At 36.7% G+C, this 26,121-nt stretch overlaps 1 protein-coding gene across 9 annotated transcripts in view; it reads right to left on the bottom strand.

Moving 5' to 3' along the window:
- LOC101742820 (RNA-binding protein Musashi homolog Rbp6) overlaps positions 1–26,121 on the bottom strand; it is a 557,845-nt gene that overhangs the window by 113,593 nt on the left and 418,131 nt on the right. For all 9 annotated transcript variants that reach the window (XM_012697538.4, XM_004923172.5, XM_012697537.4 and 6 more), the window contains one exon: positions 14,578–14,626. In XM_012697538.4, the coding sequence (XP_012552992.1) occupies positions 14,578–14,626 (49 nt within the window). The remainder of the gene's footprint in view (positions 1–14,577; positions 14,627–26,121) is intronic.

Raw genomic sequence — 26,121 nt, 5'->3', positions numbered from 1 at the left:
TTTTCACGTTAGTTGTTTTTGCTTTGGCAGTAGTCAATTATAGCCTTTTATTAGATTTGATGCCCGTTTGGTCCCTTGTGATGTACGTTGCTCGCTTTGGATGGCGAAGTTTAAATTAATTCTCGATTGACACACCAGAATCTCGCCAATACAGCGATTTTAAATACACCAAGGACCTTTTTTACAGTAAATAATGCTGATTTATTTCATACTGTTATAAATAGGCATTCGTTCAATGTTGTTTATTCGGTTAAAGAATATGAATTTAAGAATGTCGATCTTAGGACACGCAGGAGAAATTTAGTTTAATGCTTGTTACATAAAATATTGTGTTACATTGAATGATGTACGTATGCACTAAAATTTTAGTAAAAACAGAGGGGACGTCTGGTTTCTATGGTAGGCAATATTTTTGGGTTGGAGTGAACGTGCAACGTCGAGAAAGACAGACGAATAAATCTGCGCACAGAGCACACACATACGATGCGTGTTTTGGTCCGTCTCGGATTTATTACCACTGTCTCCCACAGACACGTCAAAAATTTTCCAGTACGATACTCCGCTTTTAATATTAGAATGGTACAGTTTTGTTCTTAGAAAAAACCTAATCACGATACTCATTCGCTGATACCTAGTCTTTTAATAATCAAGTTTCAGGAAATTAAAACTTAACTTATTAATACGCTGTACAAAATTATCACTATATAATCACTACATAATATAAAACAAAGTGGCTTTCTCTGTCCCTTATCTATCCCTATGTGTGCTTAAATCTTTTTAAACTACGCAACGGATTTTGATGCGGTTTTTTTTTAATAGATAGAGTGATTGAAGAGAAAGGTTTATATGTATAATAACATCCATTAAATAGTTGAGAAACCAATAATAAATTACAGTTTCCGAAGCGAAGCGAGGGCGGGTCGCTTGTAATATACTAAAAACGAATATATCACATATCATGTTAATAAGTGAATAAATGGCTAGCCCGAAGTACTGGCCATTTGAAGTATTTCGAAACAACCAATTCTGACCTGAATAAATGTTTAAATTAACAATTCGCCGACGATCTCCTATTCCCTGTTCAAATAGTTTATTGGCAATTTTAAAACTAGATTCAATTTTGTTTGTACAATGAAGGGTCGCTGCCACAGCCTGCCACTTCTGTGAACTAAAATTATAGTTGTAAAATCTCGTGAACGAAGCTATGTATGTATTTTTTATGGAAATTTCCATTTGACCGGATGATGCTCGGGAACGGACAAGTAAATTTACAGCGGATCGCATGCGAAAATAATTAACTGAAAAGTGAATAAAATGTCATGTAGTGACGTTGTCGGAAACAGGACATGTCACCCGATGAGTGTCCGATGTGTGTGTCGATATGATAAATAAAACGATTTAAATTGGCCACATAAAGGGCGCTTCATACGGGGACTGGCGAAATGTAGTTAATTCAAATTATCTTAAACGATAAATTCAAAACGGATTATTAATATTCTGCGGTTATTTAACAAACGTTTTTACTCACCTATATCTCAAAATATTGAATAACAATTGACCGGCAATTCCCTGTCATGGTTAATGCATCATAAATAACCTATCATTTTTCGTATTTGCTATTAATTATTTGTTCGATCATTTGGCTTATTTAAAATTAAGTGAGTGTTCGTGGAAGCATTCATAATATTATGTTACCATTTAAATATTGTTGATACAATTTGGTACGATTTTAACTATATGATTCCGGAGCTCCGTGAGATTTTTTTTAGTTGCCCTTGTAGGCATACGAGCATACGGCCCACTTGATGGTGAGTGGTTACCGTCGCCCATGGACTTCAGCGATACCAGGGGCAGAACCAAGCCGCTGTCTACCGCTTAATACTCTCCACAAGCCTCGTTTAAAGAAGCACATGTCATAGCGCTCAGGAAACACCGTGGAGGGGAACTCATTCCAAAGCGAGATGGTACGTGGCAAAAAAGATCTCTGGAAACGCAGTATGGATTACCGCTGTGGCTCCAGGTAGTATGGATGAACTCTACCCCGGTAGTGGGCGGTGCGATGGTAAAAACGAGATGATGGTATCAAGAGTAAGTTATGGGTTTTGCCTACGTATCATTTCAAAGTTTCAGTATCATCAGTTTTTTTGACATAAATATCGACGCTTGAAAGGCAAACGTGACTAAGCGACAATAACTGCTTTATACATAAATGATAAGCAATAACCATATTCGATGCACAAAAAAAAAAATTTCTAGGTCTATTAAAATCATTTCAATCCTACAGCTAGATTCGTTAAAATATAATTTTTTTCAGGTACTTCAACTTTCAATTAGTCTACTATAAAGTTCACGCATTGTCGCTTAGTAAAGTTTGCCTTTCAAGCGTCGATATACAATAATACAGCCAGCTAACCTACCTACATTTGATATTATAATACTTCTAACATATTATTATATAGTAATACTTAATAGATGAAAAAAAATATGTACATGTTAATCATGGTAGGCAGCGGCTTGGCTCTGCCGCTGGCATTGCTCACGTTCATGAGCGACGGTGACCACTTACCATCTAGTGGGCCGTATGTTCGTCTGGCTACAATGGCAATAAAAAAAATAAAAAAACCGGAGTAAAAAACCTAGATCCTCAGATTACGCAAGGCGGCGAAACATGGACTCTATTCATGATAATTACTCGACTAGAACAGGCTCATCGTGTGCACCTGTTGCCTCGACGACTTTAACTAAATTTTACTTGCAGACGTGTTACAAGCCTTGCTCGCGACACTTGTATATAATTTTCGAGTGGTTAAGTAATATTAGGCATTTGGGAAAACTGAGTGGAAGATGATGTTGTTATTGTTACGACAGTGTGTGCTTTCGAGGCCTAATTTAAAGCATAGGAGCGTGGTTTTAACTTTTCTAGTCAAGGACTAAATAAGTATTTTTTTAATTCGATTATACTGTATGCGTTTAGGTATTAATTCGAAAGCCGCTAAAACATTGATATCGACGTATGAGGTCTTAATAGTATTATTGTATCATGGCTATCCTGGCTTATACACTAGAACACACTAATTAATTGCGCCAAAAATAGGTAGGCTCGGACTCCCAACATATATACCGGAAGGAAAGTGATGAGAATTTATGGAATAGTAAATTTAAAAAGAGCCCGCTCCAATATCAATAGTAAGTTATTTTTTTTTATTTTTTATTGCTTAGTTGGATGGACGAGCTCACAGCCCACCTGGTGTTAAGTTGCTACTAGAGCCCATAGACATCCACAACGTAAATGCGCCACCCACCTTGAGATATAAGTTCTAAGGTCTCAAGTATACTTACAACGGCTGCCCCACCCTTCAAGCCGAAACGCATTACGCATTAAAATTAAAATAATCTTTTTTGGTCTTTAATTTAAAGTATTTTCTAGCTTATCGAACGGATTGAGGTTGACGAAAAGTGTGTTAAAAATAGAGCACAATTAGGCTCCTGGAGTAAAGAGCAGCTGAGAGATTGTATTTCAGGAGTGGATGGATATCTTGGCAGTAAGAATGAGATAACGGAATATAAAAGCGGTATCTAGAGGTCGCGGCTGCCTGTATTCTCTGACGAATTGACTGTTATCTGAGTAGAGCCCTCTGATTTCTGATTCAAGTATAATCAAATCTAAAATAGACTTCTACTTTTTCGTTCTTCGCTGTAACATTTTTAAAGAGTAAAACGTGTGTTATTCACGCACATCGACCTAAAAATTTTCAGTATGAAGTTATTCCGGTGCCAACCTAACGCGGGGCCATAGGTTTCAACAAGAGTTGCTGCGGCGAAATTTTACGCCGATTTTATGTAGCATGAGCAAAATATAGCTGTAATTCCAACACGGGAAAATGTATATTACTGAGAATCCTTAGTACAATCTGACAATGCGGGGATTTTTCGAAAGAGCCCCAGGCTAGGTGAGGGTAGGCGCGACTCGAGTTGTTGTTACATAAAAATCCCGTTATCGCGACGTAGGTCGACAGATTACTTTCTTGTTAAGAGGATGAAAACAAGAGTTAGTTCGCTTTCTACAAGGAAATAAATAAGAACTTTTTTAGAATCTTTTATTTTTACTCTGTACTGTAAATCTCCGAGTGCTCGCGTATCATTGTAACAAAATTAAATGTTGACAGTATTTAAATATTCTAACTTTATTTTTTTTCCCTTCCTATGCTGATAGCCTTGAGAGGCTATTTCAGTTTCACCCTAGCGTGTAGGTGAGCTCACGGGGCTCAAACCGGAAGTGTTGCTAACACTGGCCCTAGCAAGAGCAGTGCTTCGCAGAATCTACCCACGACCCACTGAGAAGATCCGGCGAGAAACTCAGTGGGTTGTGTCTATGGGTTAATTTACTTGTCGAGCCCTTCGTCGGGGACGGGTTCGGCGAGGATGGTGACCGGTGCTTGAGGTACCTAAAAGCAGCTGACTTTAATGCGTACGTATTCGGAATCCAAAAATAACGCTTGGTTAGATATTGTATTCAATTTCTTCAAATTTAATTCTGTCATGCGAGGCCGATTCAATGACGAGAACAAATTTCATTCGTTAATTCTCGAAATTAAATATTTTTCATACCGCAAATTTCAACCGTTTGCATGGCATGAACGAATCGTTTTTATTTATTTATTTAGTACTGAAATTGTTCAAAAATATTATTACATTTCTCGTTGCTCGAACGACCTCTCGGTCGCGGTGGCAAACATGCAATTTGTCGACGGTGTTAAATCGACCACAAACAAAACGGTCGGCTCTAGCGCGCCATCATTCACCTGTGGTCGCCCATGGTAATGAGATGGACCTACTGTTCAACATATTAGGCTGATTGCAATTGTGAGCGCTCTGTAGGCGAAACTGCCTAACCGCACCCACCCATATCCTGGCCGATTGAAACGCACACTAAAATCAAACAGCTTTGTGTTTCGTAATATAATTAAAAAAAAAAAAATATATTCATTATTGTATAATTCATTACGATTCCTATTTTGAAACGGTAACAATAAAGCGACGTCAAAAGTTTCAACAAAAACAAAAATGAATGTCTGTCTAAATCGACCTCCTTTTTGGAAACAATGCGAAAAGATAATTTAAACTTTTCATAGTCAAACAAACAATGAGATAACAAATTGTATAAATTCGTATTTTGTTTATGGGTAAGGCACAAAAAGCACGAACGGAACGCGTCGGTAGCGTGACTCGGTGTTCGTAGCGTCATTACTCAACTGCGGTCAGCTAGGTAATGAGATGGGCCTCTGTGCCCGGCCGCATTCTCTATTGTCCGTATACTTTTATTTTAAGCCTACAAATAAAACAATGAACGAAACGTTTCAGATTTCGAAAGCATGTCTAATTGCTTCTGATGATGCCTAATGGGAAAATCATGTCTCGTTCGCCATTCCAGAAACAAAAAAAAATTGGAAAAATCGCCCTCGTCCTATATCAAGGCTTTTGCTTAAATTTTCTTGACAGTAAATTATTAGGGTCATAAATAAAAGTAATTGTTAAAAGCAGTCGAAGATTTTTAGCGTAATTTTATTACTGAAAAGTTGGGGACATTAACGGTGGCTTCTTGAAATCATTCGTACCCGCTTTGGGGATATCGTGCAGTAAAATAAGAGACTAAGATTTCGCCGTAAGCATTTCGCCTAATAAATTAACAGGATAGCATTATGCTCCTTAGACGCTAAGTTTCGCCCTGTGTAATTAACTTGGTCTTAGTAATTAAGATGGTTAATAAATGGGTGTGTTGTAAGTCGCTTTGTGATAATTATTCCAGGAATCCTTTAATATAACCAAAACAAGCGCGAATAACTTTCGCTTAGTTGGTGTTAATGCGGCAGGAGGACTCTAGTTATGCTTTAAAGGGAAACTTATCTATACAGTTGCGTGATATTACTCGTTGTGTAAGCGTCTTGTGTCACCACCGTAATGACAAGAATGTGTTGACTTAATTATTAAATCTATTTTATAAAATTAATGTTCGTATTTTTGTGATTTGTTAATCGGTGCGTTCCCGTGAGGTTTATCTATTGGATTTGGAACTTCGTAGAGTTGTTTGTTGGAAATTTTGGGAAAGTTTTTGTCTTAAGGCCACGAATATTAGTTTTAATAAGCGACTAGCTGTACCCGTCCGCTTCGCTGGGCATTTAAAATTAACATTATTATTTCTCACGCCCACAAAGATTCTCATCATTAACGCCCCCGCAACTGGTGTAGGGAGTCCATTACTCATATAAATATTAGCCTATCCATTAAGTACATGTATTTTCTATATGGATATCAAGATTCAAGTCAATCGGATGTATGGTTCAGTAGTTATAACGGAACATCCGTAAAAACCACTGTAGATTTATATTATATTAGTATAGATTGTATTTTAGACTTAGCAATGGTCACAGCGGACTTGAAAGGGTTCACCAGTTTGTTATGGAATGCTATTTTTTATTTGTCCATGTAAATTACCCGACTAGTTAACGGTACATCTGATGTTAAGAGCACACGGAAGTCCATAGACAGGACATCATTAACGCCGCTTTTGGCATATGAGGTTGAAGTTTTAGTTTTGTGCTTTATTAGCCGGAACATTAATATTGCCGTAAACTAAGATTTAAGGTTAGAATTTCAATTATACAAATAGTCTGTTTTGTTAGCTTTCGTAATCCATAAAAGGATGTTACATTATAATGTTCATTACCAAAATAATCACGATGATAGAATTCCAGTGCAATAGTGCGACTTGTTTCTTATTAAAAATAAACAATGGTAAATTAAAAATTCTTATGAATCGACTCGCATCTTATGAACTGCGATACTGCAGAAAATTCCCTGTATTTTTTTAAGTGCTTTTGAATGCAGAGTATGAGCGCATGGTTCATCTCCTGACGAGCGGTCATCGTCGCTAACGAACGTGAGAAACGCTAAGGGCATAGGCAAACCATTCGTACCGAAACTTTGAGTATCGAAAATGAACGACACGAAATCACGTAATAATTGTATCTTTATTTGTGATACCATCAACTATCTGCTTGTACTCTAGAGATAGCCGAATGTTTGCAGTAGTTACAATGTAACCGGCACTCAATTTACATTTTTATTAGCTTAGGTGACTATTCAATTGGCAGTGGTAGTGGCGCGACGTCGACGTCAATCAGTTTTCGACTTGTCATTTCCCGCACTTACAGTATTTCGGAGTCGTTGCCACAGGAAGTGATTCGCTAAAACACACTCTTTAATGTATATTGTGAAAGCGTTAGATTCTTAATGCCCTATTGACGATCAATGCCGTGGTTTCGATTTATCGCTATCCATTCTTGAGGGCCTATTGTTGTTCGATCCAATGGAATTATTAGACGTATTGATCTTACAGCCGGGCTGATGTTTCGTTTTTAAGGTACGTCCGTAACGTAAGATTTTTATTAGTAATGCACACAGTGTACGACTTAACTTTGTAATAACGTACAAAAAATATAATAACATATTTTTTATTATTCATTGACCACGATCTCAGAGCGTTCGTTTGCGCAATACACTAACACTTATGCAAACAACCGTGAATGAAGTGTACCACAATAAGTTCGCACGCTATCGAATGACCGTGGGTTGTTGCGAAGCCTCCAGTTTTATTTTCTTTATACCTCGAATAGAACTTAAAATTAATATTTTTTATAATAAGGAACTTCGTTACTATCCGGTGTCCCACGACACCACACATATTTTTTAGGTGGGTGGACAAGTTCACAGCCTACATGGAGTCAAGTGGTTACCGGCGCCCATAGACATCAACAACGTAAGCAACGAAATTCACCTTGAGACATGAGTTATAAAATTTCTGTTTTTACAGTACGTTTTTTACATTAATGCTTCACGGCAGAAATAGGAGGACGATAGTACCTACCCGTGCTGGCTCACAAGGTACCCTACCACCAGTAATTCTTCCGTAAAATATTCAGTTCCAGTTTTAAATTTTGAAAACTGAACCAACAGCTTAATAGTTTTTGGATTAAAAGACACGACAAACGTACTTCTGACATCATATACAGACTCTTTGAGTATTTATAGTTATCGTGGTCACAGCGTTTAGTGAGATGTGATTTCTCGAAATTCGAAATTTTAATCTCAAAATTTAATTCGCGAAATTCCCTATCTATCAGAATCGTAACAATTAGATTTATCATTACTAAATTATCTGTTTCGATTTCAGTATATTTACATTATTTTATTACACGGTCTTAGTAAAAGTAAACGAAAACCATAAGGTTTCTCATAAAACGTTCTATTACCGGGAAGTATAATGATACAAGCGAAATTCTTATTTCGAGTTTAGCATAAGAGGCAAGACTTTACCACCTGTGGATACGAAGCATCGTAAACGGTAAACAAAATAATAAATAAAGCGAGTAAACAAAGACGTTCTAAAATATAGGGCATTTTCTATGCTTACCACTTCCCGGGCGTTATCCCAAAGGGATTTTGGTTCTCGTACTAACGCGCAAATGCTGTTATTGCAAGACGTTTTCCCCATCGGTACAGTTTCGTTAATATTTTAGTACGTCGGGTATGAGATTATCAAATAGCGGTGTAGTTTTTGGTGTTAATTTAACGGATTAATTAATATTGGAGCACACCGTTCGCTGGTTAATTCATTAAATTATTAACCATAATTTTGATATTTGCATTATTAGTTGTAGGGCGTGTTGCGAGACCACAAGACTATATTTTACTATTTTACCGTAAGACATTCATGCGTTTAAGTTAGAGGGGTAGGAAAGCTGTTATTGCTTAGTGCGAGTTTTTAACGTTCTCGGCAACGTAAAAGTTAACTCCAATTTGTTTGTATGCACCACCTAAGGTGGCCTAATAGGCTACCGGACTAAGACGGTCGACACAAAGTCTTCGACTATCGCTGCGACGACCCGTCGGTTGAGAGTCCCAGCGATGACGGCGGGGACACCCTACTTTGCCCGGGCGGAGACCGAACCTCGGGTCAGAGAGTGCAAAGGGAGTCGTTTTGTGGGTAGGTATCTAATAACATCCTTGGACCCGTGGTCTGCTTCTCACATATGTAGATCGTCAAGACCCACTTATCCTGCGAGCCCCATAGACGCAGAAACCTCACACCAGGTTCACCTACACCTTCCCGAAAAAAAGGTTCTATGTCGCTTTAATCTCAAATCAAGCTGCTAATTTTAATTTCAGTTTTAGTTACTATTTTACCCAATTTCAAAACGATAGCGATAGCATGAATATTATATAAAACCGGTAAACATTGAAGTACAAAAAAAAATACCGCTTCCAATTTTTTTTATGAGCGCGACAACTAGTTACAGAAAAGAGTGAAAATGGCATACTGCCTATGCTTAAAAATTTGACACCGTCACAGTCATCTTTAGTCTTAGATTATGAACCTAGTATTTTTTATTCCATTTTAAATTATTTTGTTTCTCAAAGCTGACAGCATACTCCAGTATTGATGCATCGCCGTGGATGCAACCGCTACTCCCAAGAGAAACAACAACTCAGAGCCGTCGCTGAATATCGACATTTCAATTTGGGCGCCTCTGTTTGTAGTTCTAAAACTGTAATCACGTCTTGAGACGATAGGTACGAGAGCTTTAGTCTGTCTCGTGGCTTTAGATAAATGGAAATAGCGTTAGATCAAAACGGAGGACGTTCTTGTCTCGAAAATAAAATGTCAAGGACTTGTAAAACATTAGGACTGTGATCACTTCAAGGTTGGGATATTATCATTGTTGTGATAGAACGCAATGAATAAACGAAATTAATCATTTGTGCAAGTAATTTATTAGTAATTTTTTTTTTGTGCTTAGATGTGTGGACGAGCTCACAGCCCACCTCGTGTTAAGTGGTTACTGGAGCCCATAGACATCTACAACGTAAATGTGCCACACACCTTGAGATATAAGTTCAAGGTCTCAGTATAATTACAAAGGATGCCGCACCCTTCAAACCGAAACGCATTACAGCTTCACGGCAGAAATAGGCGGGGCGGTGGTACCTACCCATGCGGATTCACAAGAGGTCCTACCACCAGTAAGAATAGTCATAAAAGTAATAGTAATAAAAATGTACAACTGATAGTAATGGGCTCTTTGTCGTATAACTTTGGTGGTGTCATCAGTCAGTATAGTTGCTGTGGATATATTATGCCATACCGCTCACAATTAATCGCCACTTCTCCCGGTTTGTAATAAGCCTACTCATGTAAATAGCCAACTGTGATAGCAATAGGAATACGTTAGTAATAGTAATAGGAAAACTATTTCGCATTCGGGCTGAACAAGATACTTAAAGTAAGTTGAAAGCTATGGAATCCTGCTCATATTAAACGCGCGGCGTGTAGTCTCAAGTTTGTTTTAAACTGAATTAATTGTAATACACGTAATATTAACAGGAGCTGCTGGTTTCCCGCAAGATGCATCTAAGCCCGGTGTATTCCCGTATCTCCCGGGGGAGGAAGCCACGTGCAGCCACTTAGCACTTGCGCTACAATCTCCTGCTTCTCTTAAACGCCTCCTTATGCACATCGCATTAAGGTCAACATTCTTTGTACCGACGTGCGGAGTAAACTTGTAACATCGTTCGCACAGTTTGAGAGCTCCACTCCAGAAGCTTTGCTCGTATTAGAATTGTCTCGACTTGTATAAAAATAGCGAAATTGAAGTGTTTTGGGAAGTGAATTGAATACAGATAAGCGCTCAATACAGAAATCAATGTGAGCTCTACTGGGATTATAACGGTAGTTGCATCCAGGTTACAAAACATTTTCAAAAATTCGTTATGAATGTACGAATTTTTCTTACTTTATCTACATTATTGTAGGATTGGTAAGAACGGAACGTATGAAAAGAGTGTGAAACGGAGCGTTAAGAAGTGAATGAGAGAAAACGGAAAGAAAGAGAGAAGAGAATGACAGACAGAATGACAGAGAATTGGAAGATGGCGAGGACGGTTGAAAAACGAGTAAGACGTAATAAAAGTGTTAATTATTAATTATTATTATAACTGAAGATTTTGGAACAGTGGAAGTTTTATTTTATGCGCTGCGATCCCTATTCTACAGTATTATAACGAATAAACGTCTTAAAATACGTGAAAACATTTACTTGAAGGATCCTGATACTCGTCCGTTTTTGAGTAAAAATTTTACGACACTCGGCGTAAACGATCGCCATTTATGATTCAGGCGATAGTCTTTATGTGTAACGCCAGAAAATTCCCCAAATGAAATACGGATTACACTACTCTTATGCAAAGTGAGAGGTGAAATTTTCACGCTAGCAGACGGAGAAACGCGTCCCGTAGGCGCGTGAGGCGGCTTGTGCGACCAAATGGAATCCAACCCGCAGAGATTGGTTGCGCTAGTTTTTTTCTTTAATATTTATGAACTCCTGTCTCACTTCGTATTTTCCTTTTGCACAACAACGTTTCCACCATAGAGCTTGAATGTCGACGTATGATAGCTATTAAAATGTCAATTGAAAAATATCTTGCTATATTGTATAACACGGCTATACAATATACGTATAAAGCATTTTTCTCGACAAGATGAATCCCAAACATTTTTATAGACCACCGATAATATCTGAATGTTAAATGATAGCTCTCCTGAACGTTGTTTTGTTTAGATTAATTTTTGAATGGGCCAGTGGTAAAGCCTTTGTGAATGGACACCGTTAATTATTTTTTCTGCGGAAACGTCATAAATAAAAAGTAAAGGGTGCAATTAAAAACATTATTTGGACATTTTTAATGTACTGAAAAGGCTAAAAGGTTTTTTTTCGCAAATCCAAGAGCTTTCATATATCACCAGGTTTCATATAATTATAAATAGCAGAATAAAATATACGAGTGGGTAGGTGCATAAAAACATAAGTTTTTCAAATCGTGTGACTGATATTGCTTCCCGTAAAAGTTGAACCTCATTTCAAGCTTGATGTACTCTGGTACAAGAGATATATTCCGAATTGAATCACTAAAACTTCAACCCCTTTTTATCCCAAAGGTCAAATTCAGAGAACCTCATCTTATCCTGTACCACGGGCCTAAAATAAACCTCACGAAACTTTAACTCACACAACGCCATCGAATAGCGATTTTGGAATGAGTAAACTTTTGGACGCGATTTTGTGAATTTCGATTTCTGCCGAGTACCAAGTACGAAATCTATTTTAGAAAAGTTGTTACTAATAAACGAATTATGCGAATGAGAGTAGGGTTAAGGCGTCGTATCGGGGCCGCACTACGCAAAATAGATAATAAAATGTATTGAAATGGCTGTAGGCCGGCTTTATCCGGTTGAAAGTCAATGAATATTTGATTTCAATTTTTTTCCCGGCGTCGCCGTGAAGTATTCACGCCATACCTAATTTGATTTTCGCCATTTCGCGCGTTTGCCGGGGCAGTTTGCATTCATATTCAGTTTGAATACCCGTTTGGGTTGCTTCTTGCCAGAGTTTGATACACGTAAACAGCAAATATTTTTTTACATTTGTTGCCAAAATAACCCGACCCAACTGATTACTCTCCAGTATAATAATCCGACAGTGGCATTTGGGGAGATCTAAGGAATACACTTATATTGGAATATTATTTTGGGGTGTCCATTACTAAGGATATACCAGAAGAATGCCAGAAATATTTTTCTGTTCATTAAATCAAATCATTGGCAATGGAATGACACGTAAAAGGCGTAAAAGTTTTAAGTTGTGAGTCACGCAGATAAATTGTTTTATGTCTTAGAGCGACAAGAAAAGTCCGTTTTTCCCTCGGCTCCAAGTAAGCGGGATTCGTTTTTGCGAACTTGCATAAATGACGGCGCAACGATGTTTCGCCGAGCCTGAATATTTGGGTCAACGTGTTTTTGTGTAATAGGGATTACACGAGCAAAATTCACACTGTATCTGCTGTAACTACTGTAAAGATAGATATAATTCCCAGCAAAAGATGACCCTTGATAGAATTCTTGGATTTTTAGTAAACGTCCCACGCGTTAAGAAAGTAACTGATTACAAGACATCCCGTTGCTTAGTTTATTCTTTGTTTATCGTAATTTACACTTTGCGTTACCGAACAAAATGAAACAAAACAACCGTGTAGATTGAAAGAGGCAGAATTCGTGCGAAACTACGGTTTCGTTCTTACAATAATACGAAATCTCCACAAGGAAACTGTATATTTTATTCGGGCGTCGATTTGTTATTTATTAGCAGGGAATAGTCGTAACATGGGGAGGGAGCACAATACCGAAAACGGTGTGCCTGTTTAGTGACGACGCCACCTCGAAGCAGTATTTCTACACAATCTCACAATGTCCACCATAGATTGAACTCCCCTCCCCCCACCATTACGAAGAGACCAGTCCTAGAAAAACCTCGGTAGGCTTGTAGCATGGTGTTCTTTAATCTGGTCATCTTTCATAGAGGGGTCGAAGCGTTCTCGTATTTATCCGTCACTGGTTAACTAGAAACGACTTTGTGGCGAAGACGCAAAGAAATGAGGCGAGACGTATACGAAAATGATATGATTCCGTCTTTAGTATGCAAGCTTTCGTTTCCTGTTATTTTTTCTATCATAAATTTTATTAATGGCAAAATTTGTCGAATGGTTTTTAATGCTAGTTTATTTTTATTATGAAACCAAAAGAATATTATAGTGAAAGTCTGTTGCTTGAGTTTGCCCTTAATTTATAAATTATTAAATTTTAAACATTTGATCGAATTAGTATTTTCTTCAGTTTTGCGAGTCGAAGACATAATTAAAACTAGTTTTATGGTTTGATTTTGCATTTATTATCGTCAATCGTCATTTTTATCGTCCGTGACGACGAAAACTATATGGAACTCGAAAGGTCGGAAATAATAAAATATTATGAGAAATAAAAACCAAATTTCTTTTCGTCATTGTAGACAAACGAACATACGACTTGATGGTGAATGGTTGCCGTCGCTCATGAACCCCAGCAAAGCCAGGGACACAGCCAAGTAGTCGCCTACCGCAAATTAAACCGTAAAAGTAATCGTATACCTTTAAACGAGCAATTCTTGTATATATAATCTGAATCTTGGAAACGGCTCCAACGATTTTCATAAAATTTAGTATACAGAAGATTTCGAGGGCGATAAATCGATCTAGCTACGATTTATATTCCGAAAATTTGACGTTATCAAAAAAAAACCCGAGAAAAGCTCGGTCATCATCTAATTTTAATTAAGTGGACCTGTTGTTACGAATAGAGGTTTTTGGATGGACTTTTGTATTCCAAAAGAATGAAAACGCCTTATAATTTAATGTGGAGTAAGCGTGGAATATAAAAAATAGTTTTCTTCACAAATACCTTTACTATTTATGTCGATTTTTATTAAACTTCAAATTTTTTCTACCTATTCATTTGAGCTTTTTTTAAGAATTCATGTAGTCGAGCTAAATATAGCCTTTTTTATTTAACATACAACAAATTCCTCTTGATTGTATTATTTTTGTTCTTCAACACCTTTGTTTGTGCTCAACATAAATATGAAATTTTCTTACCTCTGTGCCTGTTGGTTTGTTTATCAAACATTAGCATTGCGTCCTCGATCTGAAACAAGGAAGGAAGACATAAATAAAACTTTAAATCGTGAAATGATCGCGAGAAAAACAGCGAATTACAAGGACGACGCGCACGATTTAAGCTCCGCCCCAGCAATAAAACACTCCAGCGTTGTAATAACGAATAAGCACCGGTACAGAGTAAACCACACGCTGCAAATAAACTTTGATAAGCGGGGGCGAGCAGGTAATAACGTATTCATAGAGAAATAAATGGAAAGTCGACGGTTAGGTTACGAACAATGCGCGCTAGCTGAGATACGCTGTCACCAGTCTCTCGTGCCGCGACTTAGCGTACTCATTCCTAAATTCAGTCCCGAAGGAACGTTTTTAAAATTCCCCGTTTGCTAACAAACAGTGATAAATCTGAAACGGAACGAAATTGCATCGTAAATATTCATGTTGATGCCGACGCGTGACGTCGAACCCGTACGTAATTGTATATGCGACTTAATTATGAATTCGGACTTATTAAGTTTTCAGATGCGTGTCAGATACGACGCGTATCATCGCAACGCGCCAAAGGGTACGCGGGTCCGTACGAAGTAACCCGCTCTGAAAAAAGTCTGGGCTTACAAAAGCGGGCAAGTTCACCGTGACGGAGGGGCCCGTGGGTTTTGTCTCGGCTTCAGAGTCGCCTCGTCGGGCGTTCCCCAGGGCGACATTACGCGGGGAGGTCGACGCATCGTACTCCCGATGATCGATGTCGAAAGACCGTAACAGGTGACCTTTTTCTGAATTATTCGTACCTGCAGAAACGTTTGTTTAGTGGTTATTTGTTAGAGAAGGAATTGTTTTTATTATGCACCCGTCGAGCTGTCTCTGTGGCGAGGACACGGTCATATCTTATTTGAAAATAAAATGTGTATCGAGATAGAAAATATAAGTGACGTGCAGAGCTAGTACGTAAAACAAGTCAGCAATTTATTGTATTATATTTTTGATTTTTTTAACTCTACCGAATGAGGATTTTTTGAGGAGGAGAGGAGGAAAAATTGTAATTTTCTAGTCAATTTTAAATTTATTTATATTTGATATATATTTGAAGATAATTGCTATATTTTCTTGATTAATATGTAACATATGTATATATCGGTAAATGCTACTGAAGTACACAAGGAGGCAATGTGAATATCACTGCTTATTTTGTGACCGGATGTTCACAAATTAATCTTGATTATAACATTGTAAAGCCAAACCTAAGTGTATACTAATTAAGACTAATCTTAAAGTTGTATATTTAAATTTGAAAATATTTTTAAATTTTTATTTAATTAAATCTTGGCGAATACCAATGACTTTTATTTTACGATCTGGTCCAACCAAAATTACCTTACATATTAACACGGTTTGATTTATTTTATTTTCGTAAAATATTCATCTCGTTCTCTTTTTTTCATTCTATACTCATTCCATTTTGATAAAATATTGAAAAATATTCATTTAACAATACTAAGTTGTAAAGTTAGCTATCGCATTAAAATAAATGAAAATTAAAAAATAAATGATACATCTTTAAAGCACTTAGCTTTGAAAGCATACATCACGACACAACAATAAAACCATAACGTATATAATCGAACTAAAATACAATTAACGTCAAGCGCTGACAAATTTATTGAATACACGTCAAGAAAATAGTTCAATCACAATAGTAATTACCTTCATACGGAAAATATCGTCTGTTGTGTTCGAATCGATAAGGGTTTACTGAATAAAAAACAATAGATTCCAGCGACATAGATTGTGACCTAATGCGGTATTGTTACGGGCAATTTGTGAGGCCTATTTTGCTCCATTACCTTCTTACGTATTAGCAATCTACAATGTGCGACAAGGCCAGAGCGACCGATCCTCGGGGTCACTCCCTGGGGCGACGTTACCGTGAAACCGAACTTTGGCTCAGTGATCAATGTTAAGCCTCCAAGGTGTCTTTTGAGTTAATGTTTGTGTGTGATTACCTATCGATTTAATTTATTCTCATTGTTATTTATGTGCTCGAAGAATCAATTAACTTGCGAGGGTAACGTCGAAAATTAATTGAAATAAAATTACTAAAAAATACGGTGATATTAGAAAAAAATATAGAAAACAAAACTTGAGAGATGTCGACAGGCGATGGAGAAAAGTATGTTGGCAGTAAGCTTGAAGATAAAATTAGGAATACGGAAATAAGAAATAAAATGAAAGTTCCTGACATAGTTGCTCGTATTGAACAGAAGTGGAGTCAGAAGTAATACGATAAGGTAGTGCAATAAATAAGTAGTAAATCTATCAGTCTATAGTCTTAACAAACAGCGTTAGAAGAAAGAGTTGTCTGAGAAGTTGTCGGAGAAGGAAAGACAAATTCAACGAGACCTTGGTCACATTGGAAAAAGTTTGCTGAAAAGTCAAATAGAGATTTAAGGAGACGACCGATGGTACACTGAATTTAAGATATTTTGGGAATTTAAACATAAATTTGCAGTAAAGATAGATAAGTATAATGATGGTAAAGCCTGCTTTTCACTATTCCAAACAAATTGCTATTAATTTTACTAGTTTTACATTAAGAGAGTAAAGTACGAGGTTGAATTACTAGAAAAGTTGGCCATTGCTAGTTATCGATAATAGCAATGATGAATAAATGACAATATGTAGAATTATGAATCCAAACTCTGTTCATGTCCGGAATTTGATAAACGTAATGATCAATTTTGATTTAGTTTAATATAAAATATGAAATAAACAAAACACCATAGTCACGTAAGCCATGAACTATGTTAACAAAGTGACCTCAAATGAAAGTTGAACATTTATGAAGACATCGAAGCGTGACCACTCTAATTCGCCTTTTAATATTCGGCCGATGTGTGCCACTCTCGTGCGGGATCCTCGGCAACTTTACTAATTCCATTCTCGCTCAAATATTTTTCACAGCGACCCCTACTAAGTGGAAGAAATTGGAGACGATGTACTCCTAAAGAATTTATAGTTAAGCTCGCACATGGAACGAATAAAACAAGCTCCGTTCATTATTTACAGAGGACCGATAGCTCCGTAAACACAGAATACAGTACTTTATTCTTAGAATTCGATATTGTCCGTAATTAAATGTAAAATTTGCGATAAAAAGGGCGGGAAGTTTTCCATGTTATACATAAAATAAACTTATTTACTCGGTTTTGTATAAATTACTATCATATAAATTATTATCTTAAGGACGACATTGAAAATAAATGGATTTTTTTAAATTATTTGTTGAATTATGAACGAATGAATGGTACTGTATTTAATATCATAATATCTTCCACTGCACTAAAATTCGCATGTCAAATAATGACAAAGCATACACGCTGCTTTTAATTTATGTAATAACTCATTTTCACTATGCTTAGCGAATAAATGATTTTCTTTCTTTCTTTCTTTCTTTATCGAGCGCATAATTTGCTTTAAACGAAATGAGGAGAGTGATTTTTGTAAAGTTGATGATTGGTTTTGTTTCTGGTATTGCCACTGCAAAAGTAGCCGGGACCGCTCGCTGCTATGTGGCCCGTATATTTCCTAGCCTTCGAAGACAAGAAAACGCAAATAAAATTTTGTACATTTAAGTGTTTAAATCCCCACGGACATAGGTGATCCATAAAATGGATGTTGGAAATTTCAAGAATACCTATTCCACGAATGATATCAATAACCTCTCACTTGTAACAAAAGGCACAATTTTCTCTAATGTGTCCGCTTTTATACTAAGCGCCGTCTCTATTATTAAGTATTTCATTTAGGGGGAGACACTGCTCAGGTCCCCAGAGGTACCTGTCGCAGTAATTTGCTACGTATACGTTAAAGAACATCCACTTATATTTTTTGTTGGTATTTTTTCAGTGATTTAGTTGTAGCTCATTTGACCATCATTATGAGAGACCTGATAACGGTAGTGGTATCCCATTTACTTTTACAAGATTTTCTTACATACTCAAATAAAGGACGTCACTAGTGTGCCGTCAGTTTTCTTCTTATTAAGAAAACCATAAAGTGTGGTACAATTAACCAAGTGTATTTTAATAGGGTCATGTCTATAGTAGATATGAATGATCGACTAGTATACGATTCCCCATCAAATCAACATTTGTCGTATCAACGAATGTCAGCTGGCTTGTCGTTGGATCGCATACACTAGTTTGTTTGTTTGTTGGTGCGCACGTCTCATCGGCCGTCAACGTGTAACCGATGTGATTCCGAAACAGTCCATGCTTACTTCGTTATAGATTTACTGTTGGAGCTCCGTGCGTGCGGATATGAAATTTATGGTTACCGGAAAATCATAAAAACAATCTAAAACGCGAACTGGGACGTATGAAAGCGAAAAACGGAGGGCTGTAACCAAATATTGAACGATGAAATACATTCGGTGACGTTCACAAAAACACATTTGATCATAATCCATTACAGAAACTTTGTATAGCGTCGACCGATGATGAATTAAATGTTTGCTTGGCCTCTAATACATGATTTAATTGTAGTGTCGTTTATATTTTCTTTTAATTTGTTGTTCGTTTTTGTTCATTGTTGTAGTCCTAGGGTAATCCCCTGGTACATAGGGCCCTCACAAGTTCTCTCCAGTTTACCCTGTCTTGCGCTTTCTCCTTGACATCACTCCAGGTCACGTTGGCAGTCCTCATCTCATTCTCCACGGTGCGTCGCCAAGTGTGTACAGGTGTGTATGTATTTCTTTTAATTATATACTCCAAATTCATTTTCTTTCAACATTGTTAGCCGGTTAAGTAAATTAATTAATTAACTCCTTAAAGTTGTCGTCTGAAGTCATCGCTCACAGTTTAGCTCATTCCAAACTAATATTTGAAACAGGAACTGTCAGTTGTAACGGAAAGTTTTGAAACTATGCATCTTATTTTCTGAGTTCGGGCAGTTACTTAACAGTTGGAGAACATTCGTCCAGTAATGGTCAACCTCACGTCAATCAGCACTCTTACAATGTTAGCCAACAATGCCTCAAGACAAACGTCCCTAAATGAAGCTCGGCGTGGTCTCGTGATGGTCGGAAAACTTCGAAACTTATTACTTTAGGGGTTATTTTAGAGTTTGAGTTATAATTGGCGAGAGTATTTCATAATTGTTATCGAAAAGGATTCGAAATTTTTTCATGTAAGAAAAATATTTTGTTATGAAAATGGCCACGACGTTTGGTAAGTAAATTACGTGATGCGAATTTATTTACTAATTTTAGGCAAGCTTTTTTAGGTTATTCCCATTCGATTTTTTTTGATTTACTATTAAAGATTCCCCTCGAAATATAATAATCAGGAAACCCGATCACAAAAAGGACACTATTCAGGAAATGGAATAAAGAAAAGTTTTAATTTGTTTAAATATTTCCGTGGGTCGGAGTTCCAACAGTGCGTCTCGAGTTTCGTCTCTCGGTATTAACTCGCCGGCGGCGGCCTAATGGGGCAAGCCACCTGCTCTTAAAGGCGACATAACAATTAACTTGAAGAAGAAAATATTAGATGAGTTAATAGAGCCACTCAGATACACTCCGGCCTGTGCCCTTCATAAATAACACCCTTTCTCTCTGTACGGAGCGTCTACAATTTTGTCGTATTTTCGTAATGATTCTCCATGGGGCGGACTGTCGGACGAGCGCCGTTTTATCCTTGTGTTTTTATAGGCGAATTGATTGGGAGCCGCTGGAAATAATCTCGGGATTGGATTAGTTTTCTTAAGGAAGTTTTCCGGGCGAGAACTCGCTGTTTCCTTATTAACATACCCCTCAAGAATACTTTATCGGACAACAGTAATTAAATATAAAGAATCTTTGGAACAATTGTGTAAGGGCCAAAGAGGAGAAAAACCGTTTGTAGTGTAATACGAAAGCTTGCTGGAGTGTCAAATTACGAGGGATTTCACTAGAGAGAACATTTGGGATTTCGGAATAGGAAAAAGGTAGCGAAGTTTCCCTAATCCTAGGATAAATTCAAATATTTCATGTCGAGCCGTTAACCTCCATGCCACGAGCTCTTGTATACGTTATTTTTGTGCATACAATTATGTAGTGTCCGTAAAAATAACAATACTCTTGTCAACATCATTATGATTCCTTTGACAAAAAAAAAGTGCTTATGAAAATAGTGAGACAGTAAGGTTTAATGTTTTAATTATTATGATAGGTTTACCAGTTTACATAGACTTTAGGGTATAAATAGCGTAGGCTTTTAAGCTTCTCTAAGAAAAAAAAAAACTGTGTAATGACAGAAAAAGGCCAGTCTATTTGTTTTTAGGAAGGTAATTCTAGTTTCTACTTGCTATTTTCTTTTCTGTACAAATTGCCTATTCAACTTAAGTAATGCCGGTGTGATAGCCTACGTAGTGCAGTAAGTTTGTATGTTAAGAGCACAAATGAAACTCATCTGAAGGAAATGTAAAAATATGAAAAGGAAATAGTGATTAAAATAAGTTTAAAAAAATAATAACGCATATCGAAATAATAATCCCCCCGTCAATCGTATTATAAATATGAGGTTCAAAACTCAGTTACATTGGATTGACACACCTATTCTGCCCTTCAAAAAATTTACGGCTTTTATTTTATTCATTGAAGAAATAAATGTTATTTTGGAATAATTTAGATAAATAGTACTTGCTCGAGCATCGATTTACGGTTCTAACGATAACTTTCGGCTAGGCTAAAAGTTTTGTTTATTAGTTCTTGGATGCTTCTTTTAGAGAATCTTCTACTGTATTTATTTTAATGTATTTTGAATTTAGATTTTAAATTATGCTTTTTAAATACTCGTAAAAACATTTCGACGATTTCGGCCGAAAAAAGAGGTAGGTACGTTTTTTTTTTTTTTTTACTGCTTAGATGTGTGGACGAGCTCACAGCCCACCTGGTGTTAAGTGGTTACTGGAGCCCATATACATCTACAACGTAAATGCGCCACACACCTTGAGATACAGTTCTAAGGTCTCAGTATAGTCACAACGGCTGCCCCACCCTTCAAACCGAAACGCATTACTGCTTCACGGCAGAAATAGGCGGTAAAAACAACAATACAAAATTTATTACAGTAAACTGAAAACTTCGAAAACATATTAAGTATTAATATGCGAAATATCCAATGAAATCGCTGCAAGCAGAGTTTACGAACAATTACGTAAATCTCGAACCGTGAAAAAATTAGTTAAATAAAATATGAGGGGAACTTAAGGCGGACCGAGAACGTTTTTCGTATTTGAATAATCACTTTAACAAACAAAACTCGACCGAAGCTACTTCATTACTTATTAACCTGACTCAAGTATGAGACAAACGCTAACATCGTATGAGGAAATATTCGGAGCGATCACCTGGGATTCCTGATTCAATTGGGCCCCTTCGAGGCGCATTTATTTATTGTGCGGGATATAAAAAATCCGCTATGATGAGTTTCGCAAGATCAGGGGGTCTTTTTTGAATTTATTTTCTATGCCTTTACATAGGAGGATGAGTTTAAAATCGGATTATAACGTACCTATTACACATATTAGTCATGTGAATATTAAGTGTTTGTGGAATCGTAAATAAGACGCTAAGAGTCGCAGTCATCTGAGTTTGTCGTTATTGTATTTTGTTATTTGAATAGCTGAAAAACTTTGCACCTTTTTGATCCGTGACTTAAAGTCAATTTTTATTCACAGATCACATCCACAACGAAGAAACAAACTCGCTTAAAAAATCATATCTGCATAGTTTATATATGTATTGGTGTGGGTATTTACTGATAGCATGCCGTGAGTTGAAAGAGCCATTACCACAAAATGATAGCTTCAGTTTGATGCGCCATTTTTATTCTGAATGCCGAAGATTGGTGAATTATAATTAAATGCAAATCGATGTAATCTGTTCGGTGAGTTGGTATATTGCAGAGATATTTAAATCATTGAAGATCGTAGACCGTTTTTAGACTATAAGTGAAAAGTGAAGCATCATATCGTGGTTTCAGATTACAATTTTAAGTTCTCGATAACAATCTTTCTAATTTTTTATACACGGATGGAAAGAATATTCTTGAACGTGTTTCGTACTTGTATTAAGAAGATGTACTTACTTACACGAACTGTGGCTAAAAATTTATAAGTGAAGGATAATGTAGTTAAAAAAAACCTCGAGTATTTAATGATGACAATAGTGTACTTGTTACTGAAAAGTAATCTTTGAAATAGTCAAACAAATACTTTAAATAATTGAGACTTCCTATCATCCGTAATGCTTTATAATGTTTTTTGTTTTGCTTAGATAGTTGATCTAGCTCAAGACCTAGCCTTGTTAAGTGGATACTGGAGCCCAATAAACATTAAGAACCTAAATTCTGCCGCCCATCTTGATATACTGGCTCTAAGACTCACATTTATTATAACGGCTGCCGCACCCTTCAATTCGAAGCGCATTACTGCATCACGGCACGATGTTTACTGATATACATTACGCAATGTCATTCCTTCGTCGTTGAAGTCATTCGTGTATGTGTGTTAAGAACGTATTTCATTAGAAAAATTAGTAACTGCCTGCGAGATTCGAACACCAGTACAGTCGGATCGCTCGACACGAGTGCATCAGACGTCCTAGCCTTTGAGCCATGTTGACTTCATAATTACCTGAAATCTCCTCTAATCAGTTCTAAGTGGTTACCAAGCCCCATAAATAACCGCTACCTAAAGACAGGAACAACAGTGACTGTCCCACCTGTCAAATCGGAACAAATGGCTGATATTCTGAATGGCTGTTTTTCCTTCAGTAACTACTGTTCTTATTTTTACTGCCCAATGCTCTTTCATCATCATGAAAATATTTCGTCTGACGTATAAAGTACATTTACGTATAACAAAGCTCACTCACCATGTTATAAATCTTGCGCTTATGTTGTAAGGCCTGCTGCATATATATACATACATATGTATCTGCCGCAAATCAATTATGCCCTTCAGCAGAATGGCAGTTATTCAAAACAATAACCCCTGTGTTATTGGGTAGCACTCTATTATTATATTATAGAGAAAAGGAATAAAGAACTATTCCGGGAAATGACAAGGTCCTGTTTATCTTTAAAAGACATTGAAATGTGACACACACAGCTTTAACGAAACTGACTAGCACAAAAGAATTGGCTTCTTGTGAATTATTGTTGCCGAATACCATCCTGGATTATAGAAAATTTTGTGATCGAACATTTTTAAGAGACAGGCCTATTGTCGAGTATTGACTTGAATAGACGTCTCGAACATCAAAGGAAACATCGAGCTTTGTTAAAAGAATTACTCTACGCCTTAAAAAACACCGGTTTCCTCTATTATCCGTTGTTGAAAATAAATAAAAGGAAAACACTGTCTGTCCACTTATTTTTCATGTTAAATGTCACTTCGTTGGTTTTTATTTCCCATAATTACGTTCGTGACTTGTTCAATCACAGAGGGAACAAAAAGTCATGATCCTAGCCGGAAGGTTTTTAATTATTGGGGCATTTCCCGAACTTTACGAACACTTCAAAAGTTGGGTCCTACCCTGGACTGCGGCCCCGTGTTAATTACCAACTTTTTTAAAACTGCAATTCATAATGGACAGCCCGACTTAAGGATGAATGATGTGTCGGCGTTTCAGTTTTCCGACTAAAGTTTTAATACACGCCCTTTCAGAGCGTTTTACCAATAACAAGCGGCCTTTTTATTAATCGACAATAAATAAAATGAACGGTTTCCGTTCATAATAGCTGCATTATTTTAAAACAATTAGGCATAACAGTTTATCATTAAAGATATCAACAAGGAATGACAGAACTCATAGTTAATATTGTGCTGTGCTAGCAGCGACATTATTAGCATAAAGGAAAACTGAAATTGGATCGGTTTTCACTAAATTATTCTGTCGAATGTGCACACGTTGATAATGTGGATCTAATACCTAATATAAACAGCTTAATTGCAACTAAAACTTGCAAACGTTGGCGTAATTAATGTACTGTCCAATATCGAGTCGTATGTTTTGATTTTAGTAGTATATTGCGCCAAAAATACTAGACCGACTACTACTACAGGATACTCTCTATAAGAGTTTGGTATTTGGGGTGTAGGTGTGATAGCCTAAGCCCATATTTAAGGGTAAAATTAATTATAATTAAATGTATCGTCAAATAAAGGATAAATTGTTTTTTACAAGACAATCTAGTAGTTACTTTTAGATCGAAACGATTTTTGATGAAACAATTAACTCTTTCATTTTATACTTTGATGATACTCAATACAACAGTGATTAATAGTTGACTACTTTAATAGTTTCGGTACTATGACATTTATTGTCCACATAAAGGTAAATACTCGTAGCAACACAGAAAAACCATAGTTCATATTTTTTTATAAAGACTACTATTCCATCTCTTCACGGATTTAAGTTTATACATATATACGAATATAAGAGAATATTCCTTAATAAGCATCTTTTCAGATTGAATAAAGCTATTATTCCGAATCCGAAGCAGCCCTTTCGAAAGAAAATAATTCTTTCATCACGATATCTGATTTGTTGAAATATGCCACTGACGCTCTCCGTCTTAGATACTCATCTTGAATAGAGTTGACATCCATTGTGATATTTTATTATTACTCTCCGAAATGCAACGAGGCGGGAGAAATTGTTAAATCTTCACAATGGATGTTCTGTCTTCGTAGGGTCGAGTGCGCAAAAGTTGGACAAGGACTTCAGTTCTGACGGGAACGTTAAGGGTAAGGTTTAACTGTATAATCTTCGAATAATATCTATTATTATATTAATACGTGAAGCAAAAACTTTGTACACCTTTTTACGAAAATTTCGCGTACCGAATATGAAATTTCCTGCACTTATAGAGAAGGATTGCAGTAGCAATCTGCATGTTTTTATAAATTACGCATAAAAAAATACATTAAATCAATAAAAAAAACATTAGACACCCTACCATGTATTTGACACACACACACATGCATAGTATTTGTTTATTGTCAAACTTTTCTTATTGTTCAAGTCTATGGTCAAATTGAAAATAGATTAAATACTGTTTTTTTTATTAATATTTGTCTAAAGTGTAGTCTTGGCGAAATTTGTGATTAAAGAAGTATAATAATCTTTGACAACAGAATCATAATAGTGTATAAACTTATAATTTCAATTAATTATAGTTGAATTTCGGCTACCGGGGACCACTAGTAAAGTTATAGACATCAGTGGGCGAATGAGGATATTTATGTGGAGTAGCGTGGCCGGCATAGACAGGGTGGCGCAAGCATGTACGAGACGGTCGGCGCACTGGGCTGTGACGTCATACCGCCGCTCCCACGCCAGCCTGCTACTTCACTACCAATCTGCATATAAATCGGATATCGATAATGACGTCGCCAGCACAAGCAACCCGAAATTCGTTCGGAATCCGATAAGCAGCGCCCGTGAAAGCTGTAATCCACCAAAGTTCGGTTGACCGC

This window comes from Bombyx mori, chromosome 10, assembly GCF_030269925.1.
Source record: "Bombyx mori chromosome 10, ASM3026992v2".
Lineage (NCBI taxonomy): Eukaryota > Metazoa > Arthropoda > Insecta > Lepidoptera > Bombycidae > Bombyx > Bombyx mori.
The sequence above is the reverse complement of the archived record's forward strand: the minus strand, read 5'-3'. Positions and strand labels throughout refer to the sequence as shown.